This window comes from Callithrix jacchus, chromosome 5 (assembly GCF_049354715.1).
Source record: "Callithrix jacchus isolate 240 chromosome 5, calJac240_pri, whole genome shotgun sequence".
Taxonomy (NCBI): Eukaryota; Metazoa; Chordata; class Mammalia; order Primates; family Cebidae; genus Callithrix; species Callithrix jacchus.
In genome coordinates, this window is record NC_133506.1 from 91,534,613 (window position 1) to 91,556,267 (window position 21,655).

The 21,655-nt window shown below is 49.0% G+C and overlaps 2 protein-coding genes across 2 annotated transcripts; one reads left to right on the top strand and one right to left on the bottom strand.

Moving 5' to 3' along the window:
• Positions 1-377: 377 nt before the first annotated feature.
• Positions 378-2,485, top strand: LOC144582817 (huntingtin-associated protein 1-like). Its single transcript, XM_078375420.1, is given in 5 exon segments — positions 378-447; positions 657-804; positions 806-854; positions 997-1,088; positions 1,607-2,485. Coding segments are annotated over 5 exon segments (405 nt in total). The 3' UTR covers positions 1,653-2,485.
• A 974-nt stretch (positions 2,486-3,459) lies between these two features.
• Positions 3,460-4,075, bottom strand: GAST (gastrin). The gene is made up of 2 exons (XM_078373625.1): positions 3,857-4,075; positions 3,460-3,727 (listed from the first exon to the last, which is right to left on the bottom strand). Exons 1-2 carry the CDS (start codon positions 4,065-4,067, stop codon positions 3,624-3,626), a joined length of 315 nt encoding a protein of 104 aa, XP_078229751.1. The 5' UTR covers positions 4,068-4,075; the 3' UTR covers positions 3,460-3,623.
• Positions 4,076-21,655: the final 17,580 nt, after the last annotated feature.

The following is a 21,655-nucleotide window of genomic DNA, read 5'->3' on the forward strand; positions in this document are numbered from 1 at the left end:
ACCCTAGCTTCCTTCTCCCTGCTTCTGCTTGGCTCCACCAGGCCCAAGGTCCTTTTCTGTGTCAGAGTCAGAGTTAGAGGAGACCTCCGTGAGGCCCTTATCTTGACCCCTTGTTTGAGGAGGGACCAAGGCCTGGAGAAGATCCTTCTGGGAACCAGGCCATGTGACTCCCCTGCCTTCTTTGCCCTCCTTCCGAGTGACTTCTCATTTCACAGGCTGCCAAGGACTCAATGATGTGCCTGGAGAGACTTGCTGGAAGCAGGGCGTGTCCCGAGTGGGGAAGCCTCAGATGGGGGTTCACTGGTTTTTGGTCCTTCCAGTATGGGGCTGAGACTGAGAAGTTGTAGCAGCAGCTGGCTTCAGAGAAGGAAATCCAGATGCAGCTCCAGGAAGAGGCGAGGCTCCCTTCCAGCTCCTGCCCCCACCCTGGAGAGCCTCTGGCCCAGAGTGCGGACCCTAGGCCCTTGGCAGCTACCTGACTCTGGAGAAGATTAGCAGGGACTGAGTCTTATCCCTTTCCATCCCCTCCGTTCCTGGCACAGCCCAGCAGGTGGCAGTTCCTTTAAGGTTCAAGTGACGTGGAATGCAGGGACCTCCCCTGGGTCCCCCACATGGCACTTGGAGTCCAGAGCCTGGGCCTCTGGCCTCAGCCTGAGAGCGGTTAGGCAGAGGTGCTGGACAGGGTGGGCCTGGGTCCCAGCAGAGCCTGTGGGTGGGTTCCCAGCTGCAAGACCTGCAGGAGAAGTACATGGACTGTGGGGTCATGCTGATTGACACACAGGAGGAGGTGAAGATCCTCAGCAATCTCTGGTATCCACTGGTCTGCCACCCACTGCCCGTACAGCATGCCTGTGGTAAGGACCCTCTCCTGGCTGCCCACCTTTCTGCCTCTGTGCTTGTGTCTCAGCTTTGGTGTCTCATTGAGATCCCAGTTCCCTTCTGTGCCTGAGATCATGGCTGGAGGTCCTCTGGTAATGTCTGTTCTCTCCACCATAGGAGACTCTTCCTGGTTTCCAGCAGACCCTGGCTGAGGAGCTCAGAACATCTCTAAGGAGGACGAACTCAGATCCCATGTGTTTTATGGAAAGGTGCATGGCTGGGGCCCTCCCCTGCCCATAGGCGTGGCCTTTCCTGTAGCTGGGAGGGGTTTGCCCTCACACTCTCACATGCTTCCCTTACCTGCCTCATTCGCTGCCTCAGCACCTCCACTCATCACTTCTCTATGAACATAGACCCATCACTTCCCCCTGAGGTTCTTTTTTTTTGAGACAAGTCTCACTCTGTCACCTGGGCTGGAGTGCAGTGGTGAGATCTCGGCTCACCACAACCTCCATCTCCTGGGTTCAGGCGATTCTCCTGCCTCAGCCTCCCACGTAGTTGGGATTACAGGCTAATTTTTGTATTTTAGTAGAGACGAGGTTTCATCGTGTTAGCTAGACTGGCCTTGAACTCCTGACCTCAGGTGATCCACCCTCCTCGGCCTCTCAAAGGGCGTGATCCCGATACATATTTACAAATATGTATTGGGTTCCTCCTATTCTTGCCACTGGGGATAAGAAGGGAGGAGGGACATGTGGTCCTCATGCTCAGTTTCCTGTTTTGCCAGAGAGGCAGACGATAACACTGGCCAGGAAAACAGCTACAGATTGTGAAATGTGCTCTGAAGAAAGGACTGTGCTGTCGTGAGACAAAGCAGCAGACGGCAAGAAGCCGTGTTTGCCTCTTTCTGCTCGTCAGCGCAGTTTCACAAAGACCCCGACTGTAGGCAGTTCTCCAGAAAGATGCTTTGAAGACAGCACAGGAGAGAGCCCAAAGCCCCCAACGCCTCCTGCCTGAGTCACCACATTTCATTTCTTCTTTTCTTTTTTCTTTGAGAGAGGGTTTTGCTCTGTCGCCCAGGCTGGAGTGCAGTGGCATGATCTCTGCTCACTGCAACTTCTGCTTCCCGGGTTCAAACAATTCTCTTGCCTCAGCCTCCTGAGCAGCTGGGACTACAGGCACAGGCCTGGCTAAGTTTTGTATTTTTAATAGAGACAGTTTCACCTTGTTGACCAGCCTGGTCTCGACCTCCTGACCTCGAGTGATCCACCCTCCTTGGTCTCCCAAAGTGCTGGGATTACAGATGTGAGCCACTGCACACCTGGCTTGAGTCTTCACATTTCTTAAATGAGAAACGATCCTAGTCCCTGCCTTTTCTGACATGTAACATTTCCAGGATGACATCTGACGGAGTTAGCAATGATGGCTCTGTGATCTAGGTGTGGCCAGATGTACTCTGACACCCAAACCTTGCTGTGATTCTGCTCTCATGTAATTCTGAGCAAGTCTGACGGGATTGTGCACACACGGAACCTCCCCCGGCAGCCCCCGGCTATATATAAACAGGGGACTGAAACACTGTGCCACAGCCTGCTCCTGGGCTGGAGGCCTCAATCTATAGTCCTCAGGAAGACTTTGAATAAAACTAGCATTCATTCTTTAAAAAGCTTGATCGTTTTCTTTTTATTTGGCCCTGTGGTAGAGAATAACTGGCTCTATGTGTGAAGGGTGAAGAGCAGAAAGGGTCGTCTCTCAGGAAGAGGCATTTCATCCAAGAGCTGAGGAGGAAAGGGGAGCCCACTGTATCGTGCCTGGGGAAGAGCGTTGCAGGCACAGGGAGTAGCAAGGTCGGAGGCTCTGAGCAGGAGAGGACAAGGCATGTCTGCGTAAGGGAAAGGAGATGAGGAGGAAGGGGAGGAAGCCACGTGACACAGAGTGGAGGGGAACCTCAGGGCGAGCTTTCAGGGCCGTGGTAGGGAATTCATGTTGTATTTTAAGTGCAATGGGAAACATTAGAAGATTAAAACTGAGAGTGACACAGCTTGATTGATCTTTCAAAAAGCTGCTTCTGAGGCCGGGTGCAGTGGCTCACTCCTGTAATCCCAGCGCTTTGGGAGGCCTGGGCAGGCAGATCACCTGAGGTCAGGTGTTTGAGACCAGCCTGGCCAACATGGTGAAACCCCATCCCCACTAAAAAATACAAAAAAAATTTAGCAGGGTGTGTTGGCAGGCAACTGTAATCCCAGCTATTTGGGAGGCTGAGGCAGGAGAATCACTTGAACCTGGGAGGCGGAGGTTGCAGGAGGCTGGGATCTCACCATTGCACTCCAGTCTGGGTAACAAGAGTGAAACTCTGTCTCAAAAAAAAAAAAGCTTACTGTGGCTCTGAACCCTACCATCTATTATTCCACTCACACCTGTGGATTCTTGTTCAGTGTGGGGCTCTAGGGAACCCAAGGAGAATCAGCCAGAGTAAGGGTCCCTGCCCCTAAGAGGCACTCAGCTCTCCTCCCTGCTGCAGCCTCACCCCCAGATGAATCCCCCTCCTCTTCCCTGCAGCACTGACACAGTCCACTGATCCACTGGAAACTAGTTTATTAATTAATTATTTTAATTTTAATTTTTTTTTAAAGACGGGGTTTCACCATGTTGGTCAGGCTGGTCTTGAACGCCTGACCTCAGGTGTTCCGCCCACCTCGGCCTCCCAGAGTGCTGGGATTACAGGCAACTAGTTTATTTTTGATTTGTTTTTCAGTGACAGGGCTGGGGTGGGGTAGGAGATGGCTGGGCTCTGCAGCTTGGTTCTAGGGTTGTTGGTTCTCGTCATTGGCACTGCGCCGGCCGAAGTCCATCCATCCATAGGCTTCTTCTTCTTCCTCCACCCATGGGCCCTTCTTCTTGGACAGGTCTGAGGAGGTGAGAGAGGTGAGAACAGGGAAAGGTGCCTACCCTCCAGGAACCAAGGTCAGGGCCAGTCTGGGCAGACCTTGGCTAAACCTGGCCGGGTGAGGCAAGCAGGGCGGTGAGCAGCTCCTACCTGCCACCAGGTGTGGGGGACCCTGGCGTCCCAGTTGCCTTCGGTGGTGAGAGGCTGGGCCCTGATCTTCCAGCCAGTGTTGCTCCAGGTCCCTGTTGGCCCCAGTACCTAAGGGTGCATGTGGCCGCTGGGTGTGGGGCTTCCAAGAAGCTTCTGAGAAGGTGGCCAGAGCCAGTGCAAAGATCAGCGCATACACACACAGTCGCTGCATCTTGTCTGCAAAGGGGAGAACGGCCCAGCTTAAGGGTGGGGCTGTCCCCACACAGGCCCAGAGGCAGGGGACTGAACCGTGTGGCTCCAGGCCTCTATCTGCTGATGAGTCTGCAATTTTTTTGAGACAGTTTCACTCTTACTGCCCAGGCTGGAGTGCAGTGGTGGGATCTCGCTCACTGCAACTTCTGCCTCCTGGGTTCAAGTGATCCTCCTGCCTCAGCCTCCCAAGTAGCTGGGACTATAGGTGCACACCACCACGCCTGGCTAATTTTTTTATTTTTAGTAGAGATGGGGTTTCACCACATTGGCTAGGCTGGTATTGAAGTCCTGACCTCAAGTGATCCGCCCTCCTCAGTCTCCAGAATAGCTGGGACTACAGGCTTCTGCCACCACGTCCAGCTAATTTTATTGTATTTTTTGTAGAAACGGGGTTTCACCATGTTTCCCAAGCTGGTCTTGAACTCTTGGGCTCAAGCGATCCTCCCCTCAGCCTCCCAAAGTGCTGGGATTACAGATGTGAGCCACTGTGCTCTGCCCAAGACTTGTTATTTAAAGTGAACTTTTTAGGCCAGGCATGGTAATCCCAGCACTTTGGGAAGCTGAGGAGGGTGGATCAATTGTGCCCACGAGTTTGAGACCAGCCTGGGCAACATAGCAAAAGCCCATCTCTACAAAAAATACAAAAATTATCCGGGCGTGGTGGCATGTACCTGTATTCCCAGCTTAAGAGGCTGAGGTGGAAGGATCGCTTGAGCCGGGGAGGCGAGGTTGCAGTGAGCCAAGATTGCCCCATTGTACTCCAGCCTGGGCAACAGAGTGAGACCCTGTCTCAAAAAACCAAAACAAAAAGTTAAACTTTTAAATAGTAATACCAAAGGGACATAGACATCCATCTGTGTTACAGACCACATACTTTCACTTTGGAGACTGAGGCACATTCAGAACTTGGCCGGGTCACACTGGTGGTTTTTTTGAGACAGCATTCACTTTTGTTGCCCAGGCTGGAGTGCAGTGGCACAATCTCCGCTCACCAAAACCTCTGCCTCCCGGGTTCAAGTGATACTCCTGCCTCAGCCTCCTGAGTAACTGGGATCACAGTCATGTACCACCATGCCCAGCTAATTTTTTTGTGTTATTTAGTAGAGATGGGGTTTATCTATGTTGGTCAGGCTGGTCTTGAACTCCTGAGCTCAGGTGATCTGCCCACCTCAGCATCCCAAAGTGCTCAGATTATAGGCGTGAGCCACCGTGCCTGGCCAGATCACACTGTTTTCTGTGCAGCCCTCAGAGGAAAGGTTCTCCTGGGGAATATCCTGTGATTATAATGAAGAATTAAGAAAAAAATGAAACTAGAGCCGGGTGCGGTGGCTCAAGCCTGTAATCCCAGCACTTTGGGAGGCTGAGGCGGGTGGATCATGAAGTAAAGAGATAGAGACCATCCTGGTCAACATGGTGAAACCCTGTCTCTACTAAAAATACAAAAAATTAGCTGGGCATGGTGGCGCGTGCCTGTAATCCCAGCTACTCAGGAGGCTGAGGCAGGAGAATTGCCTGAACCCAGGAGGTGGAGGTTGCGGTGAGCCAAGATCGCGCCACTGCACTCCAGCCTGGGTAACGAGTGAAACTCCGTCTCAAAAAAAAAATAAATAAATAAAAAATGAAACTGTCACCATTAGCAATTATGTATCAGGATGAATCAAGTTTGGGGAAAACATAATATAGAAGAAAACTGGAATCTCAAACAAACATAAAATTTAAATGGTCACCTGTTCCCTGGGTTCACTATTTTTGCATTATTTTAGTGTCACTGTTCTGATTGGCTTGATAAATCATTTTTTGATTTATCATTTTTATCATTCTTTGATAAGAAAATGATAAAAATTTTCTCTTGTCAGAATCCATTTGTATTGATAAAATACTATACTGCTTTTAAGTTTTTCTTTTTTTTTTTTTTGAGACGGAGTCTTGCTCTGTCACCCAGGCTGGAGTGCAATGGCATGATCTCGGCTCACTGCAACCTCCGCCTCCTGGATTCAAGTGATTCTCCTGCCTCAGCCTCTTGAGTAGCTGGGATTACAGGTGCCTGCCACCATCCCCGCCCACCAGCTAATTGTTACATTTTTAGTAGAGACAGGGTTTCCCGACGTTGGTCAGGCTGGTCTTGAACTCCTGACCTCGTAATCCGCCCATCTCGGCCTCCCAAAGTGCTGGGATTACAGGCATGAGCCACCATGCCCAGCTTCTTTTTTCTTTTCTTTTTGTGAGACAGAGTCTTGCTCTGTCTCCCAGGCTGAAATGCAGTGACTGGCATGATCTTGGCTCACTGCAGCCTCAAACTCTTGGACTTCAGAGATCCTCTGACCTCAGCCTCCTGAGGTAGCTGGGACTACAGGTATGCTCTACCACACCCAGCTAATTTTTTTGTTTTTATTTTTAGTAGAGACAAGTTCTCACTATGTTGCCCACGCTGGTCTGGAACCCCCGAGCTCAAGCAAGCTGCCTGCCTCAGCCTTTTAAAGTGTTGTGATTACAGGCATGAGCCACCATGCCTAGCCATCAGGTTTTTCATAATGAGGTTCTGTTAGGTTTTATTTGGAAGCAAAGAATTCTGCTGCTGAAGATTTGAAAAATCAGTGATCTGGAGCTGTGCTGTCAAATGCTAACCACATGTGTTATTCGGTGTCATGGCCACATGTGGCTCTTTACATTTACATAGATTAAATTAAAAATTGACAGCCAGGTGCGGTGGCTCATGCCTGCAATCCCAACACTTTGGGAGGCTGAGGCAGGCAGATCACTTGAGGTCAGGAGTTTGTGACCAGCCTGGCCAACATGGTGAAACCCTATCTTTACGAAAAATATAAAAAATTAGCAGGGTGGTGGCAGGCATCTGTAATCCCAGCTACTTGGGAGGCTGAGGCAGGAGAATTGCTTGAACCTGGGAGGTAGAGGTTGCCATGAGCAGAGATTGCGCCATTGCACTCCAGCCTGGGCAATATGGCGAGACTCCATCTAAAAAAAAAAAATTACTCCCTTACACTAACCCCATTTCAAGAGCACACGTGGCTAGTGGCTACCATATTGAACAGTGCAGATAAAGAACATTTCCCGAATCATGGGACATTCTTTTGGATGGCACAGGTCTAGGAAAGGGCTTGAAATGGGATCTGGAAGCCGTGGATTCCCATCCTAGCCCTGCCTAATACAACTAAAGACTTTGGGCAAGTCACATCTTGTCTCTGGACCTCAGTTTTCTCAACTGAGAGAGGAGAAGAACCCCAGTCCTCCTCACCTCCCAGGGCTGGGATGAGTGTGAAGCGAGAGATGAAGGGCAGGGCCCCGGCTGGGGCAGAAGGGCAGGTGGAAGGCAAGGCTGGGAATACTGGGGTGGGTCTTAGAGCCACGACCTAGTTCCATCCTGGGCTAAAGAAAGAGTCCCAGCTCTGGAGACCCCAAGGGGTGAGCCTCAGACTCTGGCCAGTAGCCCAATACCTTGATGAGAGAGAGGGCCTGTCAACACACTTCCCAGCCTCTCCCCTCTCAACCTGGGTTTTCTTACCTGTAGAGCTGAGAGGTGTGTGGTGTAGCAGGCCTGGTGTCTCGCAGGTCTCTGCTCTGCTTGGTGCTCTAGACCTGCCTTATAAAACCCTCATGGTCCCTCCCAACTGTGCCCCTCCGCCCCACCCTGTCATATGAGTCCAGGCGAGAGGAATGGGGTGGGGCACAGGTATAGCCCATCACCCGGCACCGCCCTGTCATTTAGTGTCGGTCAGTCTCCTGGATGTAGGGGAAGGATAGAGGAGTTGACCTTCACGGTGAGGTGCTGGAGCAGGGTGAGGGCAGGAACCAAGTTCCCTAGGTCAGGAGCAATGCTCCCCACCATATCCTGGGGGTCAGGGGTCTGGCACTCATCTCTCGGACTACATAGGGACCCTTGTGGGTGGTGGTAGGTGAGGGAGTGAACCCAATGACCTTAGAATCAGGGAAAGTGGATTTCACCATCCGCTGATGTTTGATGAGCAGGGAGTGTATGAATGTGGGGTGATGTATTGATTCCCCGTCCCCTCCACTGGACTCTGCAAATACAACGTGTTACCAGGAGCAATGGGTTGTGGGCTGATGGCCTGTTTTGTCCTTCCAGTGGCTCACATCCTGGTCACCTCTGAAGCCCCTTCACCTTCCCCCTAGCATGGAACACCCTCAGTGCCGCCTTTTCCTTCAGGCCTGTGCTGGGCTGGGTTTGGCTGGCAGCTGCCCCACCGTCTCCTAGTTGGCTGCCCATGCCCCCACCACTCGCAAACCCCCTACGCAGAGCCAACTCCCAGAGGACCCTGCCTTTCAAGGCGCCTTCGTTTTGCTTTCAAGGGGAGCTAGTAATCTACATAACAATTTTTCAGTATGGAAATATACCTTCCAATGGTTACCAAACAGACTAAAGCATTTGCCAAAGATGTACCAGAAAATAAAATGGTGCCTTGTTGACTTATTTGATAACCTGCTGCCTCCACATGGTTTGGCCAGATGTAATGAGCTGTTTTTGATTTTTCCACCATTGAGAGCAGAGATTTTGCTCCTGTTCATGCGTCATCAGGCCCCCCTCCTTTTCTGGGAGACTTTGATGCCCCTTGGGTTTTGGTACTGGCAGTGGTACCCATGCTCACAGCCAGCATTGCTGAGAATTGATGGGTGATGAAGGAAGCAGGCTGTGCGGTGTCCATGGCAACGGATGGCTGAATAACTGTTGTGAATAACCACTTTAATCCAGAGCAGGACACAGTGAGTCAGCAGATGGGATAAATGAAAATGACAAAAAGCGGTGCAGACGTTGGTGGTAATTAATTGAATCACAGCATCTCAGAGATGGAAGGACTTTGAGGGGCTTGGGAGGACAGGTGGGGGGTGTAGCTATGCTCATATACCAGGGGAATGAAGACATGAGTGTTGCAGTAGTAATGGGAAATGATACACTTTCAGCAGAACCCTGGCTGTACCAGAGCCCAAGACTCAGTTTGTGCCCGTGAAGGGGGTTATGTCCCCTTGGCTGTTCCTCCCAGACTGGTTACACAAAGGATGGCAATTTCACCAAATAGAAGCATGTCAGTCAGCGTGGTGGTGCACGCCTGTAATCCCAGCACTTTGGGAGTCGGAGGTGGGCAGATCATGAGGTCAAGAGATCAAGACCCTCCTGCCCAACATGGTGAAACCCTGTCTCTACTGAAAATACAAAAATTAGCTGGGCGTGGTGGCGTGCACCCGTAGTCCCAACTACTTGGGAGGCTGAGGCAGGAGAATTGCTTGAACCTGGAAGATGGTTGAATCTCGGTTGCAGTGAACCGAGATTTCACTCTACTCCAACCTGGCGACAGAGTGAGACTCCATCTCAAAAAAAAAAAAAAAAAAAAAAAAAAAAAAAAAGCATGTCTCCCATTTCACAGGCAATGGTTAGAATGTCACTATTTGCAGACCCTACCAGGCATGCAGGGCAGGGGTTGCATCACAGATGAGCACCCTGGACCCCAAGGAGCTCCCAGTCATGGACTACACGTTCTCTTCACAAGGGGACCTTGTCTGATGGAAAAGGAAGGGTTTCCTGGTCCTGTCTTTTTCCAGCTGTTGAGCTTTGAGCAAATTTTTCCCCGTCTCTGAGCTGTTTTCTCTTCTAGGAAAAGAGGAAAGTAACTTGGGGAGGAGGGTCTCGTGAAGGTGATGTATATAAAGCACTCAGCACAGTGCTCAGAGCATCACAGGCATTTGGCCAGGTGTGGTGGCTCATGCCTGTAATCCCAACACTTTGAGAGGCTGAGGTGGGCAGATCATCTGAGGTCAGGAGTTCGAGACCAGCCTGACCAACATGGTGAAATCCTGTCTCTACTAAAAATACAAAAATTAGCTGGGTGTGATGGTGTGTGCCTGTAATCCCAGCTACTTGGGAGGCTGAGACAGGAGAATCGCTTGAACCTGGGAGGTGGAGGTTGCAGTGAGCCGAGATGGTGCCATTGCACTCCAGCCTGGGTGACAGAGAGACTGTCTCAAACAAAACAAACAGTGAGCCGGGCGCGGTGGCTCACGCCTGTAATCCCAGCACTTTGGGAGGCCGAGGCAGGTGGATCACGAGGTCAAGAGATCGAGACCATCCTGGTCAACATGGTGAAACCCTGTCTCTACTAAAAATACAAAAAGTTAGCTGGGCATGGTGGCACATGCCTATAATCCCAGCGATTCAGGAGGCTGAGGCAGGAGAATTACCTGAACCCAGGAGGCGGAGGTTGCGGTGAGCCGAGATCGTGCCATTGCACTCCAGCCTGGGTAACAAGAGCGAAACTCCGTCTCAAAAAAAAAAAACAAAAACCAGAGAGCATCGCAGGTATCTAATCAATTTTGCATCTTCTCCCTGTCCTCTCTGGGTCTCAGTTAACCACACTTGTGAAATAGGAATCATTCATTCCTACTTCACAGGGCTGCAGTGAAGGAAAAGGTGTCAAGGTCTGTGCACACGCTTTGTACACTTGGGGAATTCTCCTCCTCCAAGGCTTCAAGGAGGGTAATTCCCTAAAAAGCATCACTCTGTGAATCCAAGGGTTTCCCTCCTGCCAGCTGTGACTCAGAGGGACACCAGCCTAACTGCCACTGAAAGAGGCAGCAGGGACAGTCTATGGAGGCCAGACCTCCTGGAGGGGGTTTTGGAACTGGCGAGTCCAGGGTTTGAATCGTGGCTCTCACACCGACTAGCTGGGTGAGCAGAAATTTCTGTTTCTGGGCCTACCAAATTGAAGACCAGATCCCAAATCTTGGGACCCGTCTCCATCCCCCTCCAGGGTGCAGGTGTGTGGACCCTGCCCCTGTCATCACAATGATGACAATGCTGTGTACCAGGCCCTGATAAGCTCTTAGCATAAATGAATGTAGTCACTCTTCACCGTGATCCTAGGACCTAAGTGCTAGTGTGAACCTATTATTTATTTTAAAGATGGGGTTTCACCATGATGGCCAGGCTGGACTTGAACTCCTGACCTCAGGTGATCCACCCACCTCAGCCTCCCAAAGTGCTAGGATTACAGGTGTAAGCCACCGCACCTGGCTCATTTTTTTTTTTATTTTGAGACAGTCTCACTCTGTCACCAGACTGGAGTGCAGTGATACAGTCTCGGCTCACTGCAAACTTTGCCTCCCTGGTTCAAGCGAATCTCCTGCCTAAGCCTCACAAGTATCTGGGATTACAGGTGCACCACCATGCCCAGCTAATTTTTGTATTTTTAGTAGAGATGAGCTTTCACCATGTTGGTCAGAATGGTCTTGATCTCCTGACCTCGTGATCCACCTGCCTTGGTCTCCCAAACTGCTGGGATTACAGGCCCACCGAGCCCAGCCAGCTCTTAACTTTCTTTAGCTAGAGGCAGAAGAGATGTGGTTGAAGGTGAGGTCAGAGAGCTGGAGTTATGAGGACTCTACAGGCAGTCGCTGGTCTGAAAATGGTGGGAAGGCCACAGGATGAGGGATGCAGTGGCCTTGAGCTGAGAGGTTCTCCACCTACAGCCAGGTAACAGGAACGTCAGCCCCACAACTACAAAGAATGAAATTTGGCCAACAACCTGGAGGAGCTTGGAAGTGGATTCATTCCCGGAGCCTCTGGAAAGAACCACAGCCCTGCTGACCTGACTGTGGCCTTGGGAGACCTGAACCAGGGGACCCCCTGAGCCACTCTGTACCAGGACTTCTGACCTACAGGACCGTGAGAGAATGAATTGGTGTTGGTGTTGTTTTAAGCTTCTATATTGCGGTGATTTATGGCAGCAATCCAAAATGGATACAAGGGGTCACAGCTGTGTGAAGGTTTCTGTTTTGTAAAAACTGGCCCAGCATGAATTTGCATGTAAATTTTCAAATACAATGAAGAGAGATGTTGTTTGAGGTATTTTGATCTTCCAAATACTCCAAATTCCAGTTACTGAGCACCTGCTGTGAGCTAGGGTACAGATGAGGCTGCCTGGGGATAGGAGGTGAATATGACAGGGCTGGGTACGGTGGCTCACACCTGTAATCCCAGCACTTTGGGAGGCTGAGGCGGGTGGGTCACCTGAGGTCAGGAGTTTGAGACCAGCCTGGCCAACATGTTGAAACCGCATCCCACAAAAAATAAAAAAAAAAATTTAGCTGGGCATGGTGGTGCATGTCTGTAGTCCCAGCTACTTGGGAGACTGAGGTGGAAGAATCGCTTGAACCTGGGAGGCAGAGGTTGCAGTGAGCTGAGATCGTGCCATTGCACTCCAGCCTTGACAAGAGTGAAGCTTTGTCTCAAAAAAAAAAAAAAAGGTGACAGGAAAGACCCTTTCATTGCTTTGATGGAATTTAGGTTTGAGGGGCAAAAAGTAACAGAACAACAAGGGTCCACCATGGAGGACAGCCTGTTCCCTGAGGAGGGAGAGGCTTTTCAGTGGACCTGGGCATGCTCCTGCCTGCCAGACCTGGCTTTGGGAAACAGATCACTATTGAGCTGCAAACCGCTGTCGGGCAGGCAGTGCCTTGGCTTCCTAATTGGTTATTGATGGCAGAAAAAGAAGAGGTTGATGACGGCTCAATCATTCTGGCCCAGGCAACCAGGGCTTTGGAGGATGTGATGGTTTTGGGGACAAACAGTGACACCTGGAAGGTGTTTGTGTCAATGTGGGCACCCATGACCCTGCCTCCCTGGGGTAGGGGACTGGGTAGGGCGAGGTGGGTTCTTGGGTTCTGGCCTCATCTGCTGTCTGAGAGTGGTGATGTGGCAGGACCACGAGGGCAGCAGCCTGCCAGCTGCTCGAGACTGGGCTGGAGCTGCCTCCCACCACCCCTGGGTCCAGGCTCAGCTGTCGAGGACAGAGAGTAACGGCTCCCCTTGCTCTGGCTTCCGCTTCTCTCCTGAGCCTCCTATCTCCTTTTCTCCTCTGATGCCCACCTGTGCCTTCGAAGCAGTCAGTGGTTGTCAGCCCAGGCTTCGTATTTGGATCACCTGGTCTTAAGTGATCCTCCCTCCTGGCCTCCCAATGCGCTGGGATTAGAGGCATGGGCCACTGCACCTGGCCTAACAGTGTTTTTAACTGGGAAAAATAATCCTAAAGGCTCCTCTGTGAGAAGATGAGAGGAGACTTTTTTTTTTTTTTTGAGATGGAGTTTCACTCTGTCACCCAGGCTGGAGTGCAATGGCGATCTTGGCTCACTGTAACCTCTGCCTCCAGAGTTCAAGTGATTCTTCTGCCTCAGCCTCCCAAGTAGTTAGGATTACTGGCAAGCGCCATCATGCCTGGCTAATTTCTTTTTGTATTTTTTGTAGAAATGGTGTTTCATGGCTGGGCGTGGTGGCTCATGCCTGTAATCCCAGCATTTAGGGAGGCCAAGGCAGGCAGATAATAAGGTAAGGAGTTTAAGACCAGCCTGGCCAATACGGTGAAACGTCATCTTTACTAAAAATACAAAAAAATTAGCGGAGTGTGATGGCCCATGCCTGTAATCCCAGCTACTCGGGAGACTGAAGCAGGAGAATTGTTTGAACCTGGGAGCTGGAGATGGCAATGAGCCAAGATCACGCCAGCTGGTGTTTCACCATTTTGGCCAGGCTGGTCTCGAATGAGAGGAGTCTTTATTTGGGTGTGTTCCAGGCTGAGTGGCTCACCCCCGGCCCTGCAGGTAGGAGGTGAGGGAGCTGAGCTGGGGACCCCTGGGGTCTTGGACTCCATGTGCTGTGCTGCTGCCTCTTCTTGGCCAACAGCCTCTCCTCCCACCCTCTCCAGAAGCCCCGTTCTGCTGAGCCTGTCTTCACTATGACCTCTAGCTCCTCCACTGTCCAGCTCCTCCCAGCCCACCTAGCCCTCCTGGGGTTTGTCATCTCAGTTATGTGTGATACATGTAGATTGCTGCTGCTGTCCTGCTTCTGAACCTGCCAGACTGGTCCCAGGTCCCTGCCAGGCCACTCCCACCCCTTCCTGAGCTCTGGTCTCCCACTCCCTGCAAAAACTGACAGGAAAGTTCCAAAAGTGACCAGTTGATTCAATTGCAAATTAATATTCTGCAGCTTGGTTGTTGCCTGGCAACTGTGAGGAATTATTTTTCTTTTACTCCCAAGGTCATGTGATGTCAGCCCCCTTTTCCTCACCGTGAACAGATGCCTAAGTCCCCCTTCCGTCCTTTTCTCCATCACTGAGGATCTGTCACCCCATTCTGGGTCAGCCCCTCCACCAGGGCACGTCATCTCAGACCCTCCTCCCTGCTTAGAGACCACATTTTTTCACTTTCTCATTCATTCATTCATTCATGCATCTGTTTACTCAACACAAATTTTCCAAGTGCCTGCTTTGTACCAGGCACTGTGCTGACCCTGGGGGCACAATGGTGACCAAGAGGGTCTTTTTTCCTTCTCTTCCCTTTATTTTGTTGTCTATTGAGTACAGGAGTGAGGTTGGAGTGACAGACGGCAGACTCAAGGGGCCATGGGGGAAGTTTCTTTTCTTTTTTTTTTTTTGGAGACGAATCTTGCTCTGTTGCCCAGGCTGGAGTGGGCAACACTCCAGCCACATATATGTAGAGACAGGATCTCCCTATACTGCCCAGGCTGGTCTTGAACTCTTGATTCAAGTGGTTCTCCCACCGTAGCCTCCCAAATGGCTGGGATTTATAGGTATGAGCTACAGCACCTGGCCCGTTATTTTTTATATTTATTTTCTCTTAGATCCTGACAGATTCTGCATTTTTATTTATTTATTTGTTTTTATCATTTAGCATGCAGTGACAGTTTACACAAACACACACACATGCACACACACACACAATTTTTTTTTGAGACAGAGTCTTACTCTGTCACCCAGGCTGAAGTGCAGTGGTGTGATCTCAGCTCACCGAAACATCTGCCTCTTGGGTTCAAGCGATTCCCCTGCTTTAGCCTTCCAAGTAGCTCAGATTACAGGAGCCTGCCACCATGCCCAGCTAATTTTTGTATTTTTAGTAGAGACAAGGTTTCACCATGTTGGCCAGATTGGTCTTGGACTCCTGACCTCAGGTGATCCACCTGCCTTAACCTTCCAAGATGCTGGAATTACAGGCCTGAGCCACCGTGCCTAGATAGATTATATATTTTTAATAAAACCCCAGGTGAGGCTGATGCTGCTTGTCTGAAAATCACACTTCGAATAGCTATAAATCACGTGATAGCTAATTGCATTATAAAACGTGATTTCAAATGGCCACCATTTAAATCCACAATATGAAAGCCTCAGTGAAAAGGAGATTGTGAGCAACAGCACACATATCACCTTAACTAAGAACTGCTCTCTCATCAATTGTTTGAAATTTAAAAAGCCACTCTCTTGAAAATGATCCAAGGTGGCTGATCGCTAACATCTCGGGATTGCAGCTCCCAGTGAAAGCGCAGAGAACAAGAGGATGCCACACTTTCAGACAAATTTTGGTCACTCACGGAGCAGAAGATTCCCAGTGGAGGAGCCCCATGAGTCGCCAGTGCGACTCTTGTGGCCGGTGCAGCGGTTGTGCTGGCACCTCAGCGCAGCAGCTCTTGGTGCAGAGTAAATGGGACTGGTTCCCCTTCTGACCGACGTTTGGAGCTCCGGGAAGGCAGAGTCGCCTATTACAGACTCAAGAAGGAAGCCAGACTGGAGATTCCTGGGCAGAAAAGCACCATCAGTCTTAACGCCGCTGTTTTGGCCGGCGCAGTGGGTTGCTAATATTTCGGCCCTGGGAATTAACAACTTGGACGTCCACTCACAGACCTAATTTGAAAGTTGGTAATTACAAAGACGACACCTGGATAAATTTACAATGATGGGAAGAAACCAGCATAAAAAGGCTGAAATACTCAAAATCAGAACGCCTCTCTCTCTAAAGAGGATCACAGTTCCTCATCAACAAGGGAACAAGGCTTGATGGAGAACGAGTGCATCTCATTAACAGAATCAGGCTTCAGAAGATAGATAATAAGAAACTTCTGTGAGTTAAAAGAACATGTTGTAGCCCAATGTAAAGAAACTAAGAACTTTGAAAAAAGGTTTGACGAAATCCTAATGAGAACAGACAATTTAGAGAGGAATATAAGTGAATTAATGGAACTGAAGAATACAATGCAGGAACTCCGAGAAGTATGCACAGGTTTAAACACTCGAATTGATCAAGCAGAACAAAGGATATCAGAGGTCAAAGTCCAACTTAATGAAATAAAACGTGAAGACAAGATTAGAGAAAAAAGGATAAAAAGGAATGAGCAAAGTCTCCAAGAAATGTGGGACTATGTGAAAAGACCTAATTTACGTTTGATAGGTGTACCTGAATGCGACAGAGAGAATGAATCCAAGCTGGAAAATACCTTTCAGGATATTATTCAGGAAAATTTTCCTAAACTAGCAAAGCAGGTCAATATTCAACCCCAGGTAATATAGAGAACACCACAAAGATATTCCTTAAGAAGAGCAACCCCAAGGCACATAATCCTTAGATTCACCAGGGTTGAAACGAAGGAGAAAATACTAAGGGCAGCCAGAGAGAAAGGTTAGGTTACCCACAAAGGGAAGCCTATCAGACTTAAAGCAGATCTCTCAGCAGAAACTCTACAAGCCAGAAGAGAGTGGGGGCCAATATTCAACATCCTCAAAGAACAGAACTTTCAGCCCAGAATTTCATATCCAGCCAAACTAAGCTTCACAACTGAAGGAAAAATAAAATCTTTTATGAACAAGCAAGTACTCAGAGATTTTATTACCAGCAGGCCTGCTTTACAAGAGCTTCTGAAAGAAGCATTACACATAGAAAGAAACAACCAGTATTAGCCTTTCTAAAAATATACCAAAAAGTAAAGAGCATCAACATAAAGAAGAATTTACATCAACGAATGGATAAAACAGCCAGTTAACATCAAATGGCAGTAATCCTAAATTTAAATTGACTAAATCCCCCAATCAAAAGATACAGCCAAAACCCAAAGGCATGTTACATCCAGACCCATTTCACATGCAAGGATACACAAAGACTCAAAACAAAGGGATGGAGAAAGATTTACCAATCAAATGGAGAGCAAAAGTAAATAAATAAATAAAAAGCAGGAGTTGCAATTCTCGTATCTGATAAAATAGATTTTAAAGCAACAAAGATATAGTGGTAAAAGGATCAATGCAACAACAAGAGCAAACGATCCTAACACCCAGATACATAGAGACTTAGACTCCATGAGACAGAAAATTAATAAGGATATCCAGGACTGGAACTCAGATCTGGAACAAGTAAACTTAATAAATATTTATAGAGCTCTCCACTTTAAATACACAAAATATAGATTCTTGTCAATACCACATCATACCTACTCATAGGTTTAAATGAAATATCGATTAGCCATTATTAATACCCACTTTTAAAAATAAAGCAACATTTCCGTTCTCTCTCCCTCTTTTTCTTCCTTTCTTCCTCTCCTTCACTCCTTTTTCTTTCCTTCTCTAAAAAAAAAAAAAGAAAAAAAAACCCCACCCTCTCAAATAGCACTCAAGCAGGAAATGAAAACCACGGAGTAACTAGAATATGACAGACCACAAGAATACTAAGAGAGGAGGGCCAGGCACTGTGGCTCACACCTGTAATCCCAGCACTTTGGGAGGCCGAGGTGGGCGGATCACGAACTCAGGAGTTTGAGACCAGCATGGCCAGCATGGTGAAACCCTGTCTCTACTGAAAATACAAAAAATTAGCCAGGCATGGTGTCACATGCCTGTAACCCCAGCTACTGGGGAAGCTGAGGCAGGGGAGTTGCTTGACTGGGAGGTGGAAGCTGCAGTGACCTGAGACCGCACCCCTGCACTCTGGCTTGGGTGACAAGAGTGAGAATCTGTCTCAAAAAAACCAAAAAACAAAAAAAAAACCTAAGAGAGGGTGCCAAATCTATTTATTTATTTTGAGGCAGGGTCTCTTTCACTCCCGTTGCTCAGGCTAGAGTGCAGTGGCACAGTCTCGGCTTCCTGGGCTCAAGTGATTCTCCCCTGTAAGCCTCATGAGCAGCTGGGATTGCAGGCACACACCACTATACCTGGCTTTTTTCTTTTTCTTTTAGCAGAGACAGGATTTTGCCACGTTGCTGGGGCTGGTCTCAAACTCCTAGGCTCAAGCAATCTGCCCCTCTTGATATCCCAAAATGCTGGGATTACAGGTGTGAACCACCACACCTGACCCAAATCTAATTTAGAGCATTAAAAAGTATTCATGGCCAGTCACGCTGGATCATGACAATAATCCCAGCACTTCGGGAGGCTGAGGTCAGAGGATCACTTGAGCTCAGGAATTTGAGACCAACCTGGGCAAGATAGTGAGACCCTGTCTCTACTTACAAAAAAAACAAAAAAAGGCTGGGTACAGTGGATCCTGCCTGTAATTCCAGCACTTTGGGAGGCTGAGGCGGGTGGATCATCTGAGGTCAGGAGTTCGAGACCAGCCTGATCAACATGGTGGAACCCTGTCTCTACTACAAATACAAAATTAGCCAGGTGTGGTGGTGCATGCCTGTAATCCCAACTACTTGGGAGGCTGAGGCAGAAGTTGAACCTGGGAGGCATAGGTTGCAGTGAGCCGAGATCACACCACTGCACTCCAGCCTGGGCAACAAGAGTGAAACTCTGTCTCAAAAACCAAACCCAACCAAAACAAAACAAAACAAAATTGAAAACTGGAGTTTTTGATAAAGCAGAGAAGCATGTGGCAAGGGTAATCATTCAAACGAGAAGCCACATGGGGTTAGACATGAGAAAGAGGATTTAATATAAAAAAATTGAGATTAAGAAAATATTGACTGGGTGCGGTGGCTCAAGCCTGTAATCCTAGCACTTTGGGAGGCTGAGGCAGGCGGACCACTTGAGGTCAGGGGTTCGAGACCAACCTGACCAATATGGTAAAACCCGTCTCTGTTAAACATACAAAAATTAGCCGGGTGTGGTGGTGGTCACCTGTAGTCCCAGCTACTCAGGAAGCTAAGGCAGGAAAATGGCTTGAACCCAGGAGGAGAAGGTTGCAGTGAGCTAAGATGGGGACACTGCATCCTAGCCTAGATGACAGAGCGAGACTCCAACTCGAAAAAAAGCAAAATAAAAAAATTTCCCTTAAAACAGAGTGCACGTTGGACAGGAGGAGCACACGGAGCGGCTGGGACCCCGCAGCACTCGGATGTCCGTAGTGGGTCCCTCCATCCACAGCCACTATCGCCAGCCATCACCCAGTCACAGCAGCCCAGGTCATTGGACAGTTTAAATTGTCTTTAATCATAGTCCTTTATGGTTAATTTACACCCATAATGGACAATTAGTTAAAAACAGGAAGCAGAGGCAGCGCAGAGGCTGACAAATAGGTGACGACTGAGCATAAGCATGACGCCCTTTGTGTGTCAAGTTATTGATCCTCGCTCCATTTCTGTGAACTAGGAGGAAACAAGCACAGGGGAGACAGATGCAGAGAGATTATGACTCCCCACCTTGGAGACAGAACCAAAGATTTTGCTGCTCAGCATCACCTGGGAGCTTGATAGACATGCAGAATCTCAGGCCCTACCCCAGACCTACTGAATCAGTCTTCGTTTTAACAAAGAGTTTGAAGACCAGGTGCAGTAGCTCATGCCTATAATCCTAACACATGGGATCACTTAAGCCCAGGAGTTCAAGATCAGCCTGGGTTGATCTATGGCAACATAGCGAGATCCCATCTCTACCAAAAATACAAAAATTAGCCAGGCATGGTGGAGCATGCCTGTAGTCCCAGCTACTCAGGATGCTGAGGCAGGAGGATCACTTGAGCCTGTGAGGCGGGGGTTGCAGCAAGCTGTAATCACACCACTGTACTCCATCCCAGGTAACAGAGCCAGACCCTGTCTTGAAAAAAAAGTTTGTTATAGCTGGGTGCAGTGGCTCATGCCTGTAATCCCAGCACTTTGGAAGGCTGAGGTGGGTGGATCACTTGAGGTCAGGAGTTCGAGACCAACCTGGCCAACATGTGAAACCCCACGTCTACTAAAAATACAAAAATTAGGCCAGGTGCAGTGGCTCACACCTGTAATCCCAGCACTTTGGGAGGCTGAGGCAGGTGGATCATGAGATCGGGAGACTGAGACCATCCTAGCCAACATGGTGAAACCCCATCTCTACTAAAATACAAAAAATTAGCCGGGCTTGGTGGTGCGTGTCTATAGCTACTTGGGAGGCTGAGGCAGGGGAACTGCTTGAACCTGGGAGGTGTAGGTTGCAGTGAACCAAAATCCTGCCACTGCACTCCAGCCCGGTGACAGAGCAAGACTGTCTCAACAACAACAAAAACAATCAGTGGGGTGTGGTGGTGCCAGCCTGTAATCCCAGCTACTCGGGAGGCTGAGGCACAAGAATCGCTTGAATCCAGGAGGCAGAGGTTGCAGTGAACCACTGCACTCCAGCCTGGGTGACAGACTGTCTCAGGAAAAAAAAATTGAGATGCAGCAGTTTATACCATAAAATTAGCAGAATTTATTTATTATTATTATTTTTTTGAGATGGAGTCTTGCTCTGTTGCCCAGAGACTGTTCAAGTGGCACAGTCTCGGCTCACTGCAACCTCCACTGCCTGGGTTCAAGTGATTTTCCTGCCACTGCTAGGATTACAGGCGCCTGCCACCATGCCCGGCTAATTTTTGTATTTTATTTTATTTTTTATTTTTCTTTTTTCCCCAACCCCCAATTTTTATTAGAGACAGGGTTTCACCATTTTGGCCAGGCTGGTTTCAAACTCCTGACCTCAGGCTGGGTGAGGTGGCTCATGCCTGCAATCCCAGCACTTTGGGAGGCCGAGGTGGGTGGAATAGCTGAGGTTGGGGGTTCAAGACCAGCCTGACCAACATGGAGAAACCCTGTCTCTACTAAAAATACAAAATTATCTGGGTGTGGTGGCAGGCACCTGTAATCCCAGCTACTGGAGAGGCTGAGGCAGGAAAAGTGCTTGAACCCGGGAGGTAGAGGTTGCAGTGAGCTGAGATGGTGCCATTGCACTCCAGCCTGGGCAACAATAGCAAAACTCCTCAAAAAAAAATCAAACTTCTGACCTCAGGTGATCCACTAGCCTCGGCCTCCTGAAGTGCTGGGATTACAGGCCTGAGCCACCACCCCCGGCCTAAATCTGCATTCTAATAGCAATGTGTTCTCATAACCAAACATGACGCAATATCACTTTCAATTTATTTGACACTTTATTTTTCTTTTTTTTTATTGAGACAGGATCTCACTCTGTCTCCCAGGCTGGAGTGCCTTGGTGTGATCATAACTTACTGCAGCCTCAAACTCCTAGGTTCAAGCTATCCTCCTGCCTTAGCTTCCTGAGTAGCTGGGACTACAGGTACATGCCACCACACTGGCTTGCTTTCTTCTTCCAGGAAAATATACAGTATTTCATTAGCGAGTCCCTGGGAGATCTACAAAATAAATAAATAAATAAGCAAATGAACAATGCTGTTTTGTTTTGTCACTTTTCTTTTGAGATGGAGTCTCACTCTGTCGCCCAGGCCGGAGTGCAGCCTGGGTTCAAGTGATTCTCCTGCCTCAGCCTCCCGAGTAGCTGGGATTAC

What these genes read in the sequence shown, in the direction of transcription:
- GAST (XM_078373625.1), bottom strand. Translation starts at nt 4,067, where the DNA reads ATGCAGCGACTGTGTGTGTATGCGCTGATCTTTGCACTGGCTCTGGCC. An exon ending in TCCCCCACACCTGGTGGCAG is followed by an intron (nt 3,728 to 3,856) that starts GTAGGAGCTGCT and finishes TCACCTCCTCAG; the next exon opens with ACCTGTCCAAGAAGAAGGGC.